The sequence below is a fragment of the Oppia nitens genome, unplaced genomic scaffold (assembly GCF_028296485.1).
Source record: "Oppia nitens isolate AA-2021 unplaced genomic scaffold, nextdenovo-longstitch-racon4-pilon3 scaffold4_pilon_pilon_pilon, whole genome shotgun sequence".
NCBI classification, from domain to species: Eukaryota; Metazoa; Arthropoda; class Arachnida; order Sarcoptiformes; family Oppiidae; genus Oppia; species Oppia nitens.
In genome coordinates this window covers 2,387,091-2,411,359 of record NW_026533232.1, presented here as the reverse complement: position 1 = coordinate 2,411,359, position 24,269 = coordinate 2,387,091, and the positions used below count along the sequence as shown (strand labels likewise).

General features: G+C 21.1%; 5 protein-coding genes across 5 annotated transcripts; 1 reads left to right on the top strand and 4 right to left on the bottom strand.

Annotated features, from left to right (window-relative positions):
• Positions 1 to 465: 465 nt before the first annotated feature.
• Positions 466 to 5,903, bottom strand: LOC128960148 (carbonic anhydrase 1-like). Its single transcript, XM_054306220.1, has 6 exons — positions 5,896 to 5,903; positions 4,501 to 4,541; positions 1,535 to 1,631; positions 1,321 to 1,396; positions 746 to 1,072; positions 466 to 567 (listed from the first exon to the last, which is right to left on the bottom strand). The coding sequence occupies exons 1-6, from the start codon at positions 5,901 to 5,903 to the stop codon at positions 466 to 468; spliced, it is 651 nt and encodes a 216-aa protein (XP_054162195.1).
• Positions 5,904 to 5,913: 10 nt separating this feature from the next.
• Positions 5,914 to 6,724, top strand: LOC128960147 (carbonic anhydrase 14-like). The gene is made up of 3 exons (XM_054306219.1): positions 5,914 to 5,937; positions 6,131 to 6,457; positions 6,614 to 6,724. Exons 1-3 carry the CDS (start codon positions 5,914 to 5,916, stop codon positions 6,722 to 6,724), a joined length of 462 nt encoding a protein of 153 aa, XP_054162194.1.
• Positions 6,725 to 9,226: 2,502 nt separating this feature from the next.
• Positions 9,227 to 12,197, bottom strand: LOC128960146 (carbonic anhydrase 2-like). The gene is made up of 4 exons (XM_054306217.1): positions 12,158 to 12,197; positions 9,985 to 10,289; positions 9,494 to 9,820; positions 9,227 to 9,337 (listed from the first exon to the last, which is right to left on the bottom strand). Exons 1-4 carry the CDS (start codon positions 12,195 to 12,197, stop codon positions 9,227 to 9,229), a joined length of 783 nt encoding a protein of 260 aa, XP_054162192.1.
• A 1,845-nt stretch (positions 12,198 to 14,042) lies between these two features.
• On the bottom strand, positions 14,043 to 15,331 carry LOC128960145 (carbonic anhydrase 15-like). The gene is made up of 4 exons (XM_054306216.1): positions 15,295 to 15,331; positions 14,879 to 15,195; positions 14,280 to 14,606; positions 14,043 to 14,174 (listed from the first exon to the last, which is right to left on the bottom strand). The coding sequence occupies exons 2-4, from the start codon at positions 15,089 to 15,091 to the stop codon at positions 14,043 to 14,045; spliced, it is 672 nt and encodes a 223-aa protein (XP_054162191.1). The 5' UTR covers positions 15,092 to 15,195; positions 15,295 to 15,331.
• A 1,602-nt stretch (positions 15,332 to 16,933) lies between these two features.
• On the bottom strand, positions 16,934 to 18,424 carry LOC128960144 (carbonic anhydrase 2-like). The gene is made up of 4 exons (XM_054306215.1): positions 18,337 to 18,424; positions 17,903 to 18,228; positions 17,174 to 17,500; positions 16,934 to 17,065 (listed from the first exon to the last, which is right to left on the bottom strand). Exons 1-4 carry the CDS (start codon positions 18,401 to 18,403, stop codon positions 16,934 to 16,936), a joined length of 852 nt encoding a protein of 283 aa, XP_054162190.1. The 5' UTR covers positions 18,404 to 18,424.
• Positions 18,425 to 24,269: the final 5,845 nt, after the last annotated feature.

Sequence of the window (24,269 nt, the reverse complement as noted above, 5' to 3'; positions counted from 1 at the left end):
AGTTTTTACACACGTGAAGTTATTAAAAATAATTTATTTAAAGTATGTTTTATAATAATAAAAATATTTGCAAATAAATTGAGATTTATAATCTTTAAAATTTGATATTTTTACTACTAGTTATGTAATAAACATTAATATTTAATAAAAATATATTTTGTTTTTAATATAATATTAATAGTATTATAAAATTATTTTTTTATTTTAAATAAATTAACTTTTATTTTAATAATAGTAGTAATAATATTAACTTTAGTAAATTAATACAATAATTATTATTATTATAAAAACACATTGAATGGAAATAATAGTATTTCTAGAAATTTTGTTTTGAAATAAAATTACAACAATTCGATTAATTTGAAAAAAACAATTATAAATTTATATTAAAAAATCAACGAGAAATATAAAATAATAATAAAAAAAATATATTTAATATTTATCTATAAAATTATCGTATATTTGTTAAAATAAAAAAACTGTTCGTCCATTCAATGGTTGAATATTTCGAAGATTTGTTAATAACTTTTTGCCTGAACTCTGTTGTAATCCACGAAATACTTTGATCTAAAAAATTGACAAAAAATAAATTAGAAAATAAACTATTGATTGTAAGTCAAACACATTATATATATTAATTAAATACAGATAGTTATTTAAATTATTTTTTTTAAAACTAGAAAAATTAACATTAAAACATAAAAAATAAAATAATGATGAATTAAAAAAAGCGAGCATAGTAAACCTGATCGCTACTAATTTCAATTGTGTTTTTAAAGATCAGCCAGGTAACTGTCTCATAACAGGGCGGTGTTGTAAGTGATCCCTGGTATCTGTATATCCCATTTAAATTAATTGGAAACAACTGATCCAATTGAAAATGACTATTACTTTGTATGACATGTGTTGCATGAAATGAACTTATTTTTTCAGCCGCTTTTGTTAACAAATTCAAGTTTCGGTTAGGACTGGGACTGTGTTTAGCCAATACACTCAACACTAACAGTCCATCGGGTTTAGTCATAGCATTTACAAGGGATCCATATTTTTTATTGTAGTGAACAAAATGTATCTAAAGTTAAAATTTAAAAAAAATATTTTTTTTCATATATTAGATTCAATTTTAACATTCAATAGCATTAATAATTTAAAGTATAGAAACATTAAAATAGTTATAAATTTAATATAATTAAAAATGTTTTATTATATAAAACTGTATATAATATATAGTCTATAATATAGACTCTATATACTACTATATAATATAATAAATAAATAAAAATTATATTATTTTAATTAACTATATTTTGTTATAAATACCTCTGCGGCTGAAAATTTATTATCAATACTGTGTTCACTGCCTTTGTTATCTTGATTGCCCCAATGTATATGAAAACTATCAAAAATGTACATGGTCGATTCAAAAACAATACCAGGCTTAGTTTGTGAATTTTGAATAGTAGTTGAAATTGTATGGCCATTATTATGAACATGATATACATAATTTTTAAAATTATAATTTTCTACTCTAAACCATAATTTTGTATCTTTTACAGTCTTAGTGTTAATGTTTATCGGTGACTGATTTTGACCACTGCATTGTGAACTATCTTTTGACCATGATGATTGATCTATTTATACAAACAAAAAAGTTTATATATATTATTAGTTGTATTAATAAAATAAATTATATTGATTGATTTTTTCTGTTAAAAAAATATTGGTTATACCACTGTAACTCCAGCATAGAAAACTAGAAAATAGACTAAAAAATATTAAATATTTCAACATGATAATTTAAATATAGTCTAATATTAGATAAGTTAGTCAAAGCTATTTTGCTGTTTATATATATAATAATAATTGTTTTCTCAAAATCTAAGATTTTATTTGTAAAATAAAATTATAAACTACTAAAAGTTTTTTAATACTAAAGTTATTTATATACTTTGTATAAACTATTTGTTTATTATTAATTAATCATTTTTATTGAATTAATTACACGTGTTTATTTTTTTAAAATTCCATTTATATTTAATAAAACAATGTACTAATATATTATTATTATTATTATTTTACACATTTTATAATTACAATCTAAACTACATTTTTTATTTATAGTATTATATTTTATTACAGTTCAATGATAGTATAAAATTTGTTATTAAAATGATTATTTGTGTTTTTATTGACTTTAATAAAGTTAACTGAAATTTTAATTACTATCATTAACTTGTAAATAATTAATGAATAATTAATTAATTTTATTTTATTAGTCGAAAATATCTTATAGACTAATAAATATTAAATAAATCTAAATATTTTATATACTAATTCATAATTTTTTATTATGTTATTAACTATAAAAAAAACTATTATTAAATGTCAATAAATTATATTTTTTATTTTTAATATATTATAGAGTAGTATAATTACATTAGTATTATAATAATACGAGCATTTAATAGCAAATGTATTTGTATTTAGTATAAACATTTGCCGGACTCCTGAATATTTTGCTTTGTTTTGATATTGTTTGCGATTGCAATACAACAGTGTATTTAATACATTTATTATAAGTTATAGACTAATATCAATCATATTATTCCGCTGCACAACATCCCAATCATAGACTATCCTCAAAAACCAAACCCACCCAACATATACACCAATTCCTAAACTTATACCCCATCCACCTCTAAACTAAACCAAACAATGATATAATAATGCATTTATTGCACTATAAAAACGAAGTCCATATTTAGGAGATGAGCCTAAAATAATAACATATCTTCAATACAGTATATATAGCCAATAAAAAACTATTGTATTATGTATTTTAATAAATCAATAATATGTGTGTATTGTGGTAAAAATATTAATATTGCAAAAATCAATTCATGCTATTTGTTTTAAAATATTTGTATATATACTGTACTAACTTATATGTCTATATGAATGTACAAGATTAAACTTTGTTTAAATTTTTAGTTTTTTAAATATATTATTTTATTATAAATATTTTCTATTATATTAAAGTAATTTACAAAATAATCTCAATTATAAATAAATAATTTATAAATCATATTGCTTATAACAAATAATTAATAATATAATAGTTTACTTATAACTAACAAATTGATTTTTTTCTCTCAAATTCAATTTTAGTAAATGTTAAAAATTATAATAACGTTGAGACAATAATTATTACATTTTAGTTCATAAATATTTAATAATGCAGTGTTTTATATATTAATAGATTTAATTTTCTATTAAATTTTTTACATAACTTAATTTAAATTAATTATCTGTTTTAGCTTATACATGTATCAATGAAAAAACCAAATAATCTTTTTAAAATTTATAGACTTTATTAATAAAATCATTACAATAGGAATTTTATTTAGAAAATTATATTTAATAATTTTCATTACTAATATTAGTTAAATAAATATGAAATTGATTAAATTAGATTGAACCTGATCACACCATATTAAGTTAAATAAATTGACTATCAATTTATTTAATATAAAAATAAACATTTAAATTAATAATTTTAATTTTAAAATATACTGTAATTTTTATTGTTATGTAAATTAAATAACATCTATATTATATACTGAACTAATATTTTAAATCAACCAAGTAATACATATAATGCTAGAGACAAAAAACAAAATTATTTTTGTTTGAAAAAACTAATAAAAATTTATCTACTAATATTTATTAAATAAACTTACTTAAAAAAGTATTTATTACAATATTAAGTAAGAACTTTACATTTACATTATATACGTGTATATAGTGTACATTAAATAATGTATTAATAATACAAAATTGATACATAATGTATACATTATATATTTATATTTATTCTATATTACAAAAATATAATGAGTCTATTCAACAGTGAATAGACAACAAAATAACTTAATATAAGTCTTTAGTAAACATTTTATTAAAGATAGATATTATACTATATAAAGTATAACTTTTAGTTTTTTTTGATAATAAAATTTTTAATTATTATTTTTTTTGAACCCTATTACTACACAAATAAAAAACTAAAAAAAATTATAATTATTTTTAAAAAATGTAAAAGATTTTTTGTTTTATAAATTTTATTTAAAAAATATTATATTAATATATATAAAAATATTAACATTAAATTTTGAATATAAAAATAACAATAATAATTTATTTTAAATAACAAAATAATAATTATAATAATTTTGACTAAACTATTGACTATTTTATAACTTTTACTATAATTAATAGCTATTATTAAATAAAAACAACAATTTAGTTTAATGCGATATTAAGTGGACTGTATTTAGTTGATTGGGTGGCAATGTTTATTGGGGTTTGTTTTCTGCCTCCACATTGAGAAAAGTGGCTAGGCCATTTTGCTTGATCTGTTCAAATAAACAATATAATTTATATATATAAAAAATGATTTGTATATATATATATATATACTGGTTATAATATTGATATTACCATTGTAACTCCAGTCAGCGCATAAAAAACTAGAAATTAGACTAAAAAATATTAAATATTTTAACATTATAATAAAAGATTTTAGTAAAAACTTGATTTAAAATATTAGTTATAAAATATATTAGTTCAGTATATAATATAGATGTTATTTAATTTACATAACAATATAATTTAAAAATAATTATTAATTTAAATGTTTATTTTTATATTAAATAAATTCATAGTCAATTTATTTAACTTAATGTGATCAGGTCTAAGTTAATCAATTTCATATTTATTTAACTAATATTAGTAATGAAAATTATTAAATATAATTTTTTTTAATAAAATTCTTATTGTAATGATTTTATTAATAAAGTCTATAAACTTTTAAAAGTCTATTTGGTTTTTTCCATTGCTATATGAATAAGCTAAAAAAGATAATTAATTTAAATATTAGTATGTATTTTAAATATTTTTTAACTAATAAATATATCCTCGTATAAGAATAAAATAATTTCTCAATTTATGCAATTCATAATCTTAAATAATTATAATATTGTATTATTTATATCTTAACACTCTTTAATAATTGCATAAAATATGATTTTTCATCCAAACTACGTCTTTAATGAAAATTAATATAATTATAATCTAAAATTAAAAGTTGCAACTTTTTATTAAATAATTAATTTTATTTAAAATTGATTCAACAATTTTTATAATCATGATTATTAATGTATATAATAAGATTATGAATTGCATAAATTAAGAAATTATTTTATACTTATACGTGGATATATTTATTAGTTAAATAATTTTTTTTTTAAATAAAAAGAATAATTTAGTAATCAATTTTAATATTTATGAATATTTAATATTTGTAAAAAGGTATATAAACCACTTAATAAACTTATCTAATTTTATAAGATTTTTTAGAAATAAAAATTTATTTACTAAAAAATAATTGTCTTGCATTTACTTGCTATAGTTAAATATTTTTTGACTAAAATCTTTTATTATAATGTTAAAATATTTAATATTTTTTAGTCTAATTTCTAGTTTTTTATGCGCTGACTGGAGTTACAATGGTAATATCAATATTATAACCAGTATATATATATATATATATATATACATATCATTTTTTATATATACAAATTATATTGTTTATTTGAACAGATCAAGCAAAATGGCCTAGCCACTTTTCTCAATGTGGAGGCAGAAAACAAACCCCAATAAACATAGAGACACAATCAACTAAATACAGTCCACTTAATATCGCATTAAACTATTTTGATCACAAATTTAGCTATAAATTGGTAAACAACGGTCATTCCGCTGCCCTTACTATTACTGATGCTCTAAAACCTTCAATTAATTTGGATTCAGTCACATATATGTTTGATAACTTACACATTCATTGGGGCACTAATGACAACAAAGGCAGTGAACATAGTATTGATAATAGATTTTATGCCTCAGAGGTACTAATGTTTTCTTTATTTATTATATTTAAATAATTAATTTATAAAAATTTGTATTTATTATTAAATGGATAGTAAGTATAGATACAGTTAATATTTATAAATATTGTAAATAATTATCAAAATCATTACATATTAATCTATTAACTTTATTTGTGTCCTAGCTACATTTTGTGCATTACAATCAAAAATATGGCTCAGTTGCTAATGCTATAAATAAAGCCGATGGACTGTTAGTGTTGGGCGTATTAGCACAACTAAGCCAAACACCGAACCCGAACCTGAATTTATTGACCAAAGAGGTGACACAAATAACGAAATACAAGTCTACAACAACTATACCAACTAATATACATTTACGACTCAACAATCTTATACCAACAAACAGAAATGAAATATTCAGATACCAGGGCTCACTTACAACACCTCCCTGTTCTGAGACAGTGACCTGGATATTGATTCACACACCCATTACTATTGGTAAAGATCAGGTTAGACAAACAATTATATATTTATTTATATATATTACTATATCTCTATTTCTAATAAATTATAATTTCTAATAACTATTGTATATATTTTTTTGTTTTATTATAAATACTGTACTAATATTTATTTATTTATAATATTTTTATTTTTTATTTTAGTTAAATGCTTTTCGTGGTTTACAAGACAATTCTGGCCATAAGTTACTAACTAATCGCCGAAATATTCACCCATTGAATGGACGCACAGTTTATACATCTAAACAAAAATAATATGAAAACAATTTCTTAAATTGTTGTTTTTATTTAATAATAGCTATTAATTATAGTAAAAGTTATAAAATAGTCAATAGTTTAGTCAAAATTATTATAATTATTATTTTGTTATTTAAAATAAATTATTATTGTTATTTTTATATTCAAAATTTAATGTTAATATTTTTATATATATTAATATAATATTTTTTAAATAAAATTTATAAAACAAAAAATCTTTTACATTTTTTAAAAATAATTATAATTTTTTTTAGTTTTTTATTTGTGTAGTAATAGGGTTCAAAAAAATAATAATTAAAAATTTTATTATCAAAAAAAAAACTAAAAGTTATACTTAATATACCAAAGTATACTTATATTCATTTATTTTTATATGTATTCAAAGCATTTTTAAATTAATATTAAATTTTCAATATAGAAAATATCAATTTTTGTACAAATTTATAAATTGTATTTGCGTTACTTCTTTATATATTGTATATTATAAAAATGTTATTAAATTTGTACATAATTTTAATTTTCATTTACTTGTATTCTTAAGGCTCAGAATATTTACTGCACTACACATTATTCATAGACTACCTATAGTTTTGTAATATACGATAAATATAATTATATAATGTATTGATATGTGTTATGTATTAATTTTGTATTAATAATACATTATTTAAAATATATTTGTTTAATACAATTTAGTAATAAAAAAAATTATAAAAAATTATTTAAATATTGACCAAATCTAAAATATAGTTTAAATATTAAAATACCAAAAAATATCTTCAAAAAATAAGTAGTTTTAGTAAACATTTTATTAAAGATATAGATATTATTCTTTGGTATATTAATAATAACTTTTTTTTGATAATAAAATTTTTAATTTTTTTTTGAATCCTATTACTACACAAATAAAAAACTAAACAAAATTAAAAATACTTTTAAAAAATGTAAAAGATTTTTTGTTTTATAAATTTTATTTAAAAAATATTAACATTAAATTTTGAATATAAAAATAACAATAATAATTTTTTTAATAACAAAATAATAATTATATTAATTTTAACTAAATTATTAACTATTTTATAACTTTTAGTATAATTAATAGCTATTATTTAACTTTACATTTATATTATATACGTGTATATACTATACATTAAATATTGTATTATTAATACAAAATTAATACATAACACATATCAATACATTATATAATTATATTTATCGTATATTACAAAACTATAGGTAGTCTATGAATAATGTGTAGTGCAGTAAATATTCTGAGCCTTAAGAATACAAGTAAATGAAAATTAAAATTATGTACAAATTTAATAACATTTTTATAATATACAATATATAAAGAAGTAACGCAAATACAATTTATAAATTTGTACAAAAATTGATATTTTCTATATTGAAAATTTAATATTAATTTAAAAATGCTTTGAATACATATAAAAATAAATGAATATAAGTATACTTTGGTATATTAAGTATAACTTTTAGTTTTTTTTTGATAATAAAATTTTTAATTATTATTTTTTTGAACCCTATTACTACACAAATAAAAAACTAAAAAAAATTATAATTATTTTTAAAAAATGTAAAAGATTTTTTGTTTTATAAATTTTATTTAAAAAATATTATATTAATATATATAAAAATATTAACATTAAATTTTGAATATAAAAATAACAATAATAATTTTTTTAATAACAAAATAATAATTATATTAATTTTAACTAAATTATTAACTATTTTATAACTTTTAGTATAATTAATAGCTATTATTTAACTTTACATTTATATTATATACGTGTATATACTATACATTAAATATTGTATTATTAATACAAAATTAATACATAACACATATCAATACATTATATAATTATATTTATCGTATATTACAAAACTATAGGTAGTCTATGAATAATGTGTAGTGCAGTAAATATTCTGAGCCTTAAGAATACAAGTAAATGAAAATTAAAATTATGTACAAATTTAATAACATTTTTATAATATACAATATATAAAGAAGTAACGCAAATACAATTTATAAATTTGTACAAAAATTGATATTTTCTATATTGAAAATTTAATATTAATTTAAAAATGCTTTGAATACATATAAAAATAAATGAATATAAGTATACTTTGGTATATTAAGTATAACTTTTAGTTTTTTTTTGATAATTAAATTTTTAATTATTATTTTTTTGAACCCTATTACTACACAAATAAAAAACTAAAAAAAATTATAATTATTTTTAAAAAATGTAAAAGATTTTTTGTTTTATAAATTTTATTTAAAAAATATTATATTAATATATATAAAAATATTAACATTAAATTTTGAATATAAAAATAACAATAATAATTTATTTTAAATAACAAAATAATAATTATAATAATTTTGACTAAACTATTGACTATTTTATAACTTTTACTATAATTAATAGCTATTATTAAATAAAAACAACAATTTAAGAAATTGTTTTCATATTATTTTTGTTTAGATGTATAAACTGTGCGTCCATTCAATGGGTGAATATTTCGGCGATTAGTTAGTAACTTATGGCCAGAATTGTCTTGTAAACCACGAAAAGCATTTAACTAAAATAAAAAATAAAAATATTATAAATAAATAAATATTAGTACAGTATTTATAATAAAACAAAAAAATATATACAATAGTTATTAGAAATTATAATTTATTAGAAATAGAGATATAGTAATATATATAAATAAATATATAATTGTTTGTCTAACCTGATCTTTACCAATAGTAATGGGTGTGTGAATCAATATCCAGGTCACTGTCTCAGAACAGGGAGGTGTTGTAAGTGAGCCCTGGTATCTGAATATTTCATTTCTGTTTGTTGGTATAAGATTGTTGAGTCGTAAATGTATATTAGTTGGTATAGTTGTTGTAGACTTGTATTTCGTTATTTGTGTCACCTCTTTGGTCAATAAATTCAGGTTCGGGTTCGGTGTTTGGCTTAGTTGTGCTAATACGCCCAACACTAACAGTCCATCGGCTTTATTTATAGCATTAGCAACTGAGCCATATTTTTGATTGTAATGCACAAAATGTAGCTAGGACACAAATAAAGTTAATAGATTAATATGTAATGATTTTGATAATTATTTACAATATTTATAAATATTAACTGTATCTATACTTACTATCCATTTAATAATAAATACAAATTTTTATAAATTAATTATTTAAATATAATAAATAAAGAAAACATTAGTACCTCTGAGGCATAAAATCTATTATCAATACTATGTTCACTGCCTTTGTTGTCATTAGTGCCCCAATGAATGTGTAAGTTATCAAACATATATGTGACTGAATCCAAATTAATTGAAGGTTTTAGAGCATCAGTAATAGTAAGGGCAGCGGAATGACCGTTGTTTACCAATTTATAGCTAAATTTGTGATCAAAATAGTTTAATGCGATATTAAGTGGACTGTATTTAGTTGATTGTGTCTCTATGTTTATTGGGGTTTGTTTTCTGCCTCCACATTGAGAAAAGTGGCTAGGCCATTTTGCTTGATCTGTTCAAATAAACAATATAATTTGTATATATAAAAAATGATATGTATATATATATATATATATATATACTGGTTATAATATTGATATTACCATTGTAACTCCAGTCAGCGCATAAAAAACTAGAAATTAGACTAAAAAATATTAAATATTTTAACATTATAATAAAAGATTTTAGTCAAAAAATATTTAACTATAGCAAGTAAATGCAAGACAATTATTTTTTAGTAAATAAATTTTTATTTCTAAAAAATCTTATAAAATTAGATAAGTTTATTAAGTGGTTTATATACCTTTTTACAAATATTAAATATTCATAAATATTAAAATTGATTACTAAATTATTCTTTTTATTTAAAAAAAATTATTTAACTAATAAATATATCCACGTATAAGTATAAAATAATTTCTTAATTTATGCAATTCATAATCTTATTATATACATTAATAATCATGATTATAAAAATTGTTGAATCAATTTTAAATAAAATTAATTATTTAATAAAAAGTTGCAACTTTTAATTTTAGATTATAATTATATTAATTTTCATTAAAGACGTAGTTTGGATGAAAAATCATATTTTATGCAATTATTAAAGAGTGTTAAGATATAAATAATACAATATTATAATTATTTAAGATTATGAATTGCATAAATTGAGAAATTATTTTATTCTTATACGAGGATATATTTATTAGTTAAAAAATATTTAAAATACATACTAATATTTAAATTAATTATCTTTTTTAGCTTATTCATATAGCAATGGAAAAAACCAAATAGACTTTTAAAAGTTTATAGACTTTATTAATAAAATCATTACAATAAGAATTTTATTAAAAAAAATTATATTTAATAATTTTCATTACTAATATTAGTTAAATAAATATGAAATTGATTAACTTAGACCTGATCACATTAAGTTAAATAAATTGACTATGAATTTATTTAATATAAAAATAAACATTTAAATTAATAATTATTTTTAAATTATATTGTTATGTAAATTAAATAACATCTATATTATATACTGAACTAATATATTTTATAACTAATATTTTAAATCAAGTTTTTACTAAAATCTTTTATTATAATGTTAAAATATTTAATATTTTTTAGTCTAATTTCTAGTTTTTTATGCGCTGACTGGAGTTACAATGGTAATATCAATATTATAACCAGTATATATATATATATATACAAATCATTTTTTATATATATAAATTATATTGTTTATTTGAACAGATCAAGCAAAATGGCCTAGCCACTTTTCTCAATGTGGAGGCAGAAAACAAACCCCAATAAACATTGCCACCCAATCAACTAAATACAGTCCACTTAATATCGCATTAAACTAAATTGTTGTTTTTATTTAATAATAGCTATTAATTATAGTAAAAGTTATAAAATAGTCAATAGTTTAGTCAAAATTATTATAATTATTATTTTGTTATTTAAAATAAATTATTATTGTTATTTTTATATTCAAAATTTAATGTTAATATTTTTATATATATTAATATAATATTTTTTAAATAAAATTTATAAAACAAAAAATCTTTTACATTTTTTAAAAATAATTATAATTTTTTTTAGTTTTTTATTTGTGTAGTAATAGGGTTCAAAAAAATAATAATTAAAAATTTTATTATCAAAAAAAAACTAAAAGTTATACTTAATATACCAAAGTATACTTATATTCATTTATTTTTATATGTATTCAAAGCATTTTTAAATTAATATTAAATTTTCAATATAGAAAATATCAATTTTTGTACAAATTTATAAATTGTATTTGCGTTACTTCTTTATATATTGTATATTATAAAAATGTTATTAAATTTGTACATAATTTTAATTTTCATTTACTTGTATTCTTAAGGCTCAGAATATTTACTGCACTACACATTATTCATAGACTACCTATAGTTTTGTAATATACGATAAATATAATTATATAATGTATTGATATGTGTTATGTATTAATTTTGTATTAATAATACAATATTTAATGTATAGTATATACACGTATATAATATAAATGTAAAGTTAAATAATAGCTATTAATTATACTAAAAGTTATAAAATAGTTAATAATTTAGTTAAAATTAATATAATTATTATTTTGTTATTAAAAAAATTATTATTGTTATTTTTATATTCAAAATTTAATGTTAATATTTTTTAAATAAAATTTATAAAACAAAAAATCTTTTACATTTTTTAAAAGTATTTTTAATTTTGTTTAGTTTTTTATTTGTGTAGTAATAGGATTCAAAAAAAAATTAAAAATTTTATTATCAAAAAAAAGTTATTATTAATATACCAAAGAATAATATCTATATCTTTAATAAAATGTTTACTAAAACTACTTATTTTTTGAAGATATTTTTTGGTATTTTAATATTTAAACTATATTTTAGATTTGGTCAATATTTAGATAATTTTTTATAATTTTTTTTATTACTAAATTGTATTAAACAAAATATTTTTACTTAAATTAATACATAACAAACCAATAAAACAATTGAATACAATTGAATAGTATAATAGTATTATATTTTAGATGTACTGTATTTTTAAACTAATTACACATTTTTATAGCAGTCTATATAAAACTATATTTTTGTTATATTATCTCTGATATACTGTATATTCCAGGATATTATTATTAAAAAATCCTTTATTTTAAACTGTATAAATAAATATAGAAATTAATTTTAAAATATCTCTAATTTTATAGATATAAAATTTATAACAATTTAGTTAAAAAGTTGATTTAATACTTATCTCTAATTTAATTAATTGCAAAATCATGTAAAATTTGTTAATTCCTAATTCTAAACATATTTTTACATATTTTGATCATTTTGAACACATATTTTGATGTCTCTAATAATAATATACAAAACGTGTGCTTTGATTAAAAAATCATTTTATTAAAGTTATTGAACAATATTTATAGCATATAATACTAATTCTTTATTATTTATCTACAAATTTTTCAATTGACTTATATTACAGATTTTTATATAGCATTACAATTCATATTTTACAGTACTTATAATACATGTTAACTTGTTATATATTGAAAATATTTTTATTGTTTGTATTGCAAATTTTTATTAAATAATTTATTTTATTTAAAATTAAATAAAAAATTTTATATAGTTATGAATATTATAGTCATTAATGTATTAAAAATATATTTTTCAATTAATTTTAAATATTTTATATGTTTCATAATAGTTTTATTGAAAAATTGATTTTAAAATATTATATGTTTTATTGTTCATAAATTATTCTATTAAATTGTTTATATGAAAACTAAAAATTAATCTAAGAAAATTAATTGATGCTTATATTTTTAATCAATCAAATAAATAATTATACTATATATTTAAATTTTTATGAAATTTTAGTACAATAACAATGCAACAAATAATATTTATCTAATAGAAAAATAGTAAATAGAAATATTATACTGTAACTTATTAGCATATTTATAATTTATATTTAGTTGCTTATATTTACATAAATTTACAATATTATAATTATTGTAAAATTAAAATACTTATGTTTTAAGATTAAAATTTAGATTAATAAACAAACTTAATCTCTTATTGTTTGGCTTATAAAAAATATAAAACTATTGATATATGGATAATTATATTTTTATTTATTAAAATATTTATTATTTATAAAATTCTAAATAATTACACTAATTATTAACATAAGTTTTTTATCATAATGTTTAATGATAACTGGGATCAGATGTCTGAACTGTGCGACCATTGATTGGCTGAATATATCGTCTATTGCCAAGCAATGGATGTCCTGGTATACCATTAATAGATTTCTGGCGCAATAACCTAAACTGTTCAAGCTAGTTATTAAAAATAAAAAAAAAGTAATAAATAGTTAATAATTCAGTTTTTTTTGTGTATATTAATAGATTTAATTTTCTATTAAATTTTTTTTCCATAACTACCTGAGCCGTATTTATAGGTATTGGTTTTTCAAATACAAGCCAAGTGACCGACTCATAGCACGGCGGTGTAGTCAATGAACCGAGATATCGGAAAACTGAGCTCCGGTCGTTTGGTAATAAATCGGCCAGGTAGAAATCAGAATGACTGGCTATTGTTGCGGCCGAATTGTATTCGGTAATCAGTTGGACAGCGGCAATCAGCCAATTCAAATTGGGATTAGGTGTACTACTGATGCTCATCAATACTGCTATAACTACCAGTCCATCAGGTTGTGTTAGTGCCTGACTGAAACTACCATATCTTTGATTGTAGTGCGCAAAATGTATCTAGGTAGAGAAATAATATTAAGAAAATTTTTAATTAAAAATATAAACGTTTATAATATAAATTAAAAAAAAGTTTAGATACTATTCAACAACAACAAAACAATTTCAACTTTTCAACTAATAAATCTATATAATAAAGCTAAAATAATAAATAATATTTAATAATACAATAATTACAGATAATAAATATATATTTTTTTAAAACTATGTTAAACTACTGTAGTTATAATATATTTGTATAAATTATTTTAATTTTTTTTTAAAAAATGAACCTCTGCCGCTGCAAATTCATTATCAACGCTATGTTCACTGCCAAACAAATTGCTTTTACCCCAATGTATATGCACATTATCAAGTATGTATCTAGGTGAATTACTATCAAATTGTAAACTGGGTCTAATAATACTGGAATCAGCTATTGTCATGACTACACTGAGACCATTGTTTTGTACGATCATATTAAAGGCTTTATCGTAATTATTCATCAAAAAACTAAACGGTGCAAATCGGACGGTGCGGGTGTCTATATTTATAGGCGATTGATACTGGCCATTACATTGTGGATATGTTCTAGGCCAATTTGATTGATCTAATAAATAAAGAGTTTTTATTAATATATATATACAGATAAATAATTAAATTTTTATTAAAATATTAGTAATATAGTAATAATTTATATATTTAATACCACTATAACTCCATTCAGCACATATAATGTTCGAAGTTAATGTAAATAATATAAAATATTTTAACATTATTTTTATATTTAATAAAATTAATAATAAATTAATTTTTTTTAATTATAAATTTCAAAACTAATATATTTTTGTAAATGTAAAATTATACATCGTTTATATAACTAAATAAAAATATTGCAAATATTTGTTTTATTTTAATTACAATATTTATTATTGCATTTAGAAAACTAAACAATCATGTTTGATAAATAAATTCAAGCAAAAATGTTACATAATTAACTATACTATTTTTATTAAAACTATTTTACTAATTATCATTTAAAATACATACTAATATTTAAATTAATTATCTTTTTTAGCTTATTCATATAGCAATGAAAAAAAATCATATAGACATTTTAAAAGTTTATAGACTTTATTAATAAAATAATTACAATAGGAATTTTATCTAAAAAATTATATTTAATAATTTTCATTACTAATATTAGTTAAATAAATATGAAATTGATTAAATGAGATTGAACTTGATCACACCACATTAAGTTAAATAAATTGACTATGAATTTATTTAATATAAAAATAAACATTTAAATTAATAATTTTATTGTTATTTATAGTAAATAACATCTATATTATATGCTGAACCAATATATTTTATAACTAATATTTTAAATCAACCAAGTACATATAATGCTAGAGACAAAAAAAATATTTTTCTTTGAAAAAATAATAAAAAATTATCTACTAATATTAAATAAACTTAAATTAAAAAAAATTAAATAAAAGTATTTATTACAATATTAAATAAGAAATTTACATTTACATTATATACGTGTATATACTGTACATTAAATAATGTATTATTAATTCAAAATTAATACATAACACATATCAATACATTATATATTTATATTTATAGTATTGATATATTCAATATTACAAAACTATAGGTAGTCTATGAACAATGTGTAGTGCAGTGAATACTCCGAGTACTAAATAATGTAAAGTTTGCCTTCACTTCAGTGAATATTATAGCTATACAGTGGATAACATTTAGACATAATTCACATTATATTATAATTTATAAAAAATTGCAATAATGTTTATACTGTATAACAAAGTTTATAACATTTGAAATCTAATACACGAAAAAAGACAAAATCTGATACTTTTAGAACTATCTATTAATAATACAATTGATGTTTAGTACCCACTAATAAAATTTATAATAATTATAACTGATATTAATATAATAAAAATTATTTTCGACTATTTCTAAAATAAATAAATGTAATATTTTTGTTTTATTATAATTAGGGGTCACATATTACGTTGTTTTTTTAACTGATAGCGCTTGGTTTATAATATTGTTAGTAATTTTAAATATTTATATCAAATCATAATTTAATTAAAAATTATTTGTTTTGTAATCACCGTTATATTAAATAATAATAAAACAAAACAAAAATTAATACTATATATATATATATATATACTGTAATTATTCTACAATAATAATTTTTATATTGTAAAACAAAAAATCAATTTTTATCATAATAAAAACTATTTACAATAAATCATTTAGAAAAACATTATTATAGTTATAATTATTTTTATTTTAATGTTTTTTTATTGATATTTGGGATTAGATGACTGAACAATACGATCATTGTTTGACTGAATAGACCGTCTATTGTCTAGTAATGGATGTCCCGATTCATTATTAGTTGATTTTTCGCGCAGTTGTCTAAACTGATTCAGCTATTAATAACATAACAAAACAAACAATTAAATTAAAATAATTAAAACATTGTTTTATAATTAAATTTAATTAATTTTTTAAACCAATAAAAATAAAACATTATTTACCTGATCTCTACAAATATTGATCGGTGTTTCAAATACAAGCCAAGTGACCGACTCATAACAGGGCGGTGTAGTCAATGAACCCCTATATCTGAACACTGATCTCCGGTCACGTGGCAATAGATTATCCAGGTAGAAATTGGAGTTACTTGATATGTATACTGTTGAATTATATGGATTAATATGTTTGACTGCCCCAATTAGCCAGTCCAAATTGTTGTTCGGGTTATATGTGAGTGCCATCAGCACTGATGCTACTACCAGTCCATCAGATTGTGTGACTGCGTCTTGAAAATTACCATATTTTTGATTGTAGTGTACAAAGTGTAACTGCATTACAGTAATATAATTAATAGATTAAATTTTTAGTTTATAAATATTATTAATAATAATAAGACTTTTTTTTGTAAAACAGTTATACTAAAAATAAACTATTATTTAAATTATAAATTATATAATTAGTTTAATTTAGTTATATAATTATGAATAATATTAAATTTATTATTATTATTAACTTTGTAAAATATACTGTATTAAAATTAGAAACACTATCTTAAATAATTTTTACATTATTACATAAACAAAGAGCATATACTTGTTTCATGTTTTTAATTGTTGTATTATAAAGTTAAAGACTTTTATTATAAGTTCACTAAAAAATACAGTAATTATTATAAAGTATTATATTTTAACTATAATTACTTTAGTATATAATTAACAAATAAGACTAACCTCTGCCGCTGCAAATTGATTGTCAATACTATGTTCGCTTCCCTGTAAATAGCTTTTACCCCAATGTACATGAACATTTTCCAGAATGTATCTAGGTGAATTATATTTATGGTCATCAAATTGTAAACTGGGTCTATTACCACCCGTATTAGCAAACGTCAAAACTGCTGTATCGCCATTGTTTTGTACGCGCAAATTGTAGGTCCTGTCGTAATTGTCAATGAAAAATCCAAACGGTGCGTATCGAACGGTGCGCTTATCTATATTTATAGGCGACTGCAACTGACCACCACATTGCGGAAATGAGCTTGCCCAATTTGCTTTATCTTAATAGATTAAAAAAATTATGTCATATATTGAATTGATAAACTTATGAACAAAAATTTTATTTATAAGTAATTTAATAAATTTTCTAATTAATTAAATTTTCATACCATTATAGGACCATCCTTCGCAATTGATTGTATAGAATAAATAAATAAAAATTATATATAACAACATAATTTTAATGTTTGAAAGTAAATAATCTAGCTCAATAAAAATTTGTTTTTAATTTATTAACTTTTTACTAACTAATTAAACTTTTTTATTATTATTATTTAGCAATTGTTTGTTGTGTATATATATATTTTTTTTGTAAGTCATTAATTTATTTGGAATGATTATTTTTAAGTTTTAAAATTTACTCATATCATTTTTATAATGTATATGTATTGTATTATATGCCTGCTTATATAATAGACTCGAAAAAATAGAGTTATTAATTACCTATGTCAAAATAATAAATATATATTTTTTTAAAAATAATAAATAAATTATATGTATTTCTCAATATTGTTCAATTAAATGTTTATTCGTATTAATATTATTTAGTTACAAATATGTTTTATAAAAAAAGTATTTTATAATTTATTATTATTATTGATTTATTATAATGAAATGGTTTCATAATAAACAAAAGTTCTTATTTTTATTAATTGCTTAAAAATATTTAATCATTATTTTAAGTTTTTTTTAAGTTTTTTAAGTTTATTGATTCTATTTATTATCAGTATTTTATTTTAAAAGTTTTCATATATATATTGTTTTATCAATTTTGATTAAAATAAAAAGAATTTATATTATTTTTATTATGTTTTCTAAAGTTTAATTAATTAAATTTAAATTAATTAGATGTCTGAACAATACACCCATTTGTTGGCTGAATATCTCGTCTACTATAAAGTATGGGTTATCCAGAATTATCTTTTAGAAATCGAAATTGATTGAGCTAGATAATAATAATAATAATAATAATAATAATAATAATAATAATAATAATAATAATAATAATAATAATAATAATAATAATAATAATAATAATAATAATAATAATAATAATAATAATAATAATAATAATAATAATAATAATAATAATAATAATAATAATAATAATAATAATAATAATAATAATAATAATAATAATAATAATAATAATAATAATAATAATAATAATAATAATAATAATAATAATAATAATAATAATAATAATAATAATAATAATAATAATAATAATAATAATAATAATAATAATAATAATAATAATAATAATAATAATAATAATAATAATAATAATAATAATAATAATAATAATAATAATAATAATAATAATAATAATAATAATAATAATAATAATAATAATAATAATAATAATAATAATAATAATAATAATAATAATAATAATAATAATAATAATAATAATAATAATAATAATAATAATAATAATAATAATAATAATAATAATAATAATAATAATAATAATAATAATAATAATAATAATAATAATAATAATAATAATAATAATAATAATAATAATAATAATAATAATAATAATAATAATAATAATAATAATAATAATAATAATAATAATAATAATAATAATAATAATAATAATAATAATAATAATAATAATAATAATAATAATAATAATAATAATAATAATAATAATAATAATAATAATAATAATAATAATAATAATAAAAAGGAGGCACAGTGGTGTAGTGGTTAGTGTGTAGGGCTATGTAGTGTAATGGAGAGTAAGATCTATAGTTCGAGCCCCGATGTGGTAAAGCAATTTTTCTGAGAAAAAAAATTGTTTTAACTGTGCTTCCCGTCCCTGCCCAACCAACGCTGTTTAGGACGGCCAACTTAAGTAGTATGGGGAAAGCGGGGTGCTAAGTGAGGACGAGTTTCTGCCCGACCCCGGGTATCGGTACTTCGGTATCGGTACCCACCTGGGGGTACCCGCAAGGGTGCCCCCACCCGGGGGTGCCTGTAAAAAGGTGCCCCCACCCCGAAGAGACGTCCGCAAGGATGTCTCTTCACCCTTCGAGTAGTTACTCGTCCTCACACGCAATGGCCACTTTTGTTTCAAAAAATAAAAATCCTATTTCAACAAACACATGTTAGTGGTGAGAAATGGGTGGCAATAGACACATGTTAGTGTTGAGCTTATTCTAGGGACTGGGACCCCGTAAAAAGGCCAAAAACAAATATATATATAATTATGATTACACGTAGTCGAAGGAATAACGGGGGTGTTCGGGAGGTACCCTCTCAAATAAATCCCGCGTTCAGCAGGTAGGCATTGACTGCAGTTCGTTAAGTATGCATCATATCCCACGCAGTGATGTGCTATGCGGGCAAAGCTGTGATGTAATGCGACCGCAGACTAGTCAACAAAATCAGACTAACCTCCAAAATGTTTCAGTTCAAGCTGGTTCTCAGCGACAACTGACCAATTTGGTTGAAAAATCGCAAAAGCGCATGAAATGGACACATGAGATGAATACCTTGATAATGCGCGAATACTACAGATCAACTCGACTCGAAACAAATATGACTGATTACAGAAACCAAATTTACTTAGCATTCAAACAGAAATATCCAGAACTAAATGTAACGGAACAAAGGATTGCAGACCAGCGGCGATTCTTAGCAAAGAATAATAAAATATCCCCAATAGAATTACAAGAAATCAAACAGCAAGTGGCACATGAACTATCATTAAATGAAACAACTGAATTAAATACCACAGTAGAAGTAGTGCCAGAAATGGAAGAGACACCTACAACAACAGATAACAGAATCAATACAAATGATGAAATAAATAGAATAACAGCAGAAAATGAACTAAAAACCTCTTTAGAACAATATAAAGACTTTGAAATAGAACTCAGACCTAAGTTACCAAAAATAAAAAGTGGCGTAAAAACAAGATCTACAATAATAACAATTAATGATATACTTAAAGATTACATCGAAGATAACATGTCGTTGAGCACAATTAATACAATAACATACTGTGCAGCAGTAGCAGTATCGAGACTCTTAGGCTACAAAATACAACACATGTCAACTACAAAACCAAATCAAGAAAATATAATACCTAAATGGCAAAAGCGAATAGAGACACGTATAGAAGGGAAAAGACAAGTAATAGGAAGAATAACGCAAGTGTTAAATGGAAACAAATCAAAAAGACTTAACCAATCATTAAAAGATATATACCGATTATTACAGACAAAACCTGGAAAACCTGAATTTGAAGCTATTATCCGGAATTACAACGACACATTAAAACAAACAGTTCAAGCACTATCACAAAGAATCAGAAGATATAAACAACAAAGCGAAAGACGAAAACAAAATACAATGTTCTATAATAACGAAAAAATGTTCTATAGAAATCAAAACAAAATAAATTCAAGCAATATTAACCATACTCCACAAATAGATGAAATAGAAAACTACTGGAAAGAAATCTGGAGTAACCCAAAGGAATATAAAGAATCTAATTGGATAAATGATATTGAAGATGAAAATAAAGAAATACCACATATGACTTCAGTAAATATAATTAAAGATGACTTAACCGAAGCTATCAAGAAATCCCACAATTGGAAAAGCCCAGGACAAGACAAAATACAAAACTTCTGGTACAAACACTTTACAACAGTACATCAACCAATGGCAATAGCAATGGATAAAATAATACAAACAGGACAAACCGATGACTTCCTCACTTCCGGAATAACATATCTACTCCCAAAAACAGAAAATACATCAGATCCCAGCAAATATAGACCCATCACTTGCCTAACAACAATGTATAAAATCCTAACATCCATAATATCAACAAAAATATATAATCATTTAAGTAACAACAACATAATAGCTGAAGAACAAAAAGGCTGTATAAAACACTCAATGGGCTGTAAAGAGCAATTAACAATAGACAATATTATAACAATAAGAGCTCGTCAAAAACATAGAAATCTTGAAATGGCATACATAGACTATAAGAAAGCATTCGATTCAGTCCCACATAAATGGTTATTAAGAGTGTTAAAACTATATAAAATTGACAACACACTGATAAACACATTAGAAAATATGATGAAAAAATGGAAAACTAAATTGTGTGTCAATACAAATAATGGAACAAAAATAAGTACAGAAATCAAAATAAATAGAGGAATATTTCAAGGAGATTCACTCAGTCCTCTGTGGTTCTGCTTAGCCATAAACCCTCTGTCATCACTACTTAAAAAGCTAAAAGGCGTAAATCTAAAATCAAGTGATACAAAATATAATCTAACACATCTACTATATATGGACGACTTAAAACTATACGCCGAAAAAGAATCTGATTTAAATGCAATGCTAAAAACAACAGAAACTTTCTCCAATGATATAAATATGGAATTTGGATTAGATAAATGTGCCATAATGAAACTGAAAAGAGGAGTCTATTCTGAAAGAAATCAATACGAAACTGAAAATGGATATATAAAGGCACTAGAAAATGGAGATATATATAAGTACTTAGGAATTAAGCAAATGCATAAATCTAAAATGACAGAAGTTAAAGAAGAAATAAAGAAAACATTAAACCAAAGAATAATAAAAATACTAAAATCTCAACTAAACTCAAACAACAAATTCAAAGCAATAAACACTTGGGCTATACCTGTACTGACATACTCGTTCGGAATAATAAAATGGAGTAAAACAGAACTTGAGACAATTGAAAGACATATAAGGCGACAACTTACAATGTTTGGACTACACCACCCTAGAAGTTCTGTAGCACGACTATGTGTTAGTAGAAAACATGGGGGTAGAGGGTTACTAAACATTGTAAGCCTTGAAGCCAAACAGCGAGAATTGCTGAGAAAATACCATCAACAAAAATGCAATGTCTCAGAGCTCCACAAAATAACATCAACACTCGATTACAACTACACACCTCTAAATCTCAGCAATAATGAACATCAAATAGAAATACAAAATGAAAAAGAGAGGATTAACACATGGGCCTCAAAAGAACTTCACGGAAGATACCGGGCAGAACTCAACCAAACACACGTAGACGAAGAAATGTCTACAAAATGGTTGAAGTACGCTGGTCTTCATGGAGAGACAGAGGGGTTCATGATGGCAATACAAGATCGAGTGATTCCGACACGAAACCATCAGAAATACATCCAAAAGCTAAATATATCAACAGACAAGTGCAGGATGTGTCATATGGAGTCCGAAACAATAGAACATATACTAAATGGGTGTAAAGTACTCACAAACACCGAGTACCTAAGCCGTCACAACCAAGTAGCCAAAATCATACATCAGGAATTGGCAATAAGATTCGGACTAATTAAAGAACCATTACCATACTATAGATACGAGCCACAAAGTGTAATGGAAAGCAACAGAGCCAAGCTCTACTGGGATAAAGAAATGAGAACAGATAAGACTGTGGCCCACAACCGCCCAGATATAGTACTAGTAGACAAACATCAAGATAAGGCGTACATAATAGACATAGCGGTCCCACTAACACACAAACTACAGGACACGCATAGTGAGAAACGCCGAAAATATACAGACTTGGCCTATGAGATCAATAAGATGTGGCGCATTAAGAAAGTTGAAATCATACCTATAATCCTGTCATCAATGGCCGTAATACCGAAAAATCTGGCCCTAAGTTTGGAATCACTGGAAATCAGAAAAACTAAGATCTATGAAATGCAAAAAGCAGTGATACTTCAGAGTTGTAGAACAGTCAGAAAAGTACTAGACTTGAGTTGAGTCTAACCAGTCGTGTCTCTGCCACCAAAAAGTGGCCGACACAACTGTGATCACACCGGAACAACCGTGATATACAAAGATAATAATAATAATAATAATAATAATAATAATAATAATAATAATAATAATAATAATAATAATAATAATAATAATAATAATAATAATAATAATAATAATAATAATAATAATAATAATAATAATAATAATAATAATAATAATAATAATAATAATA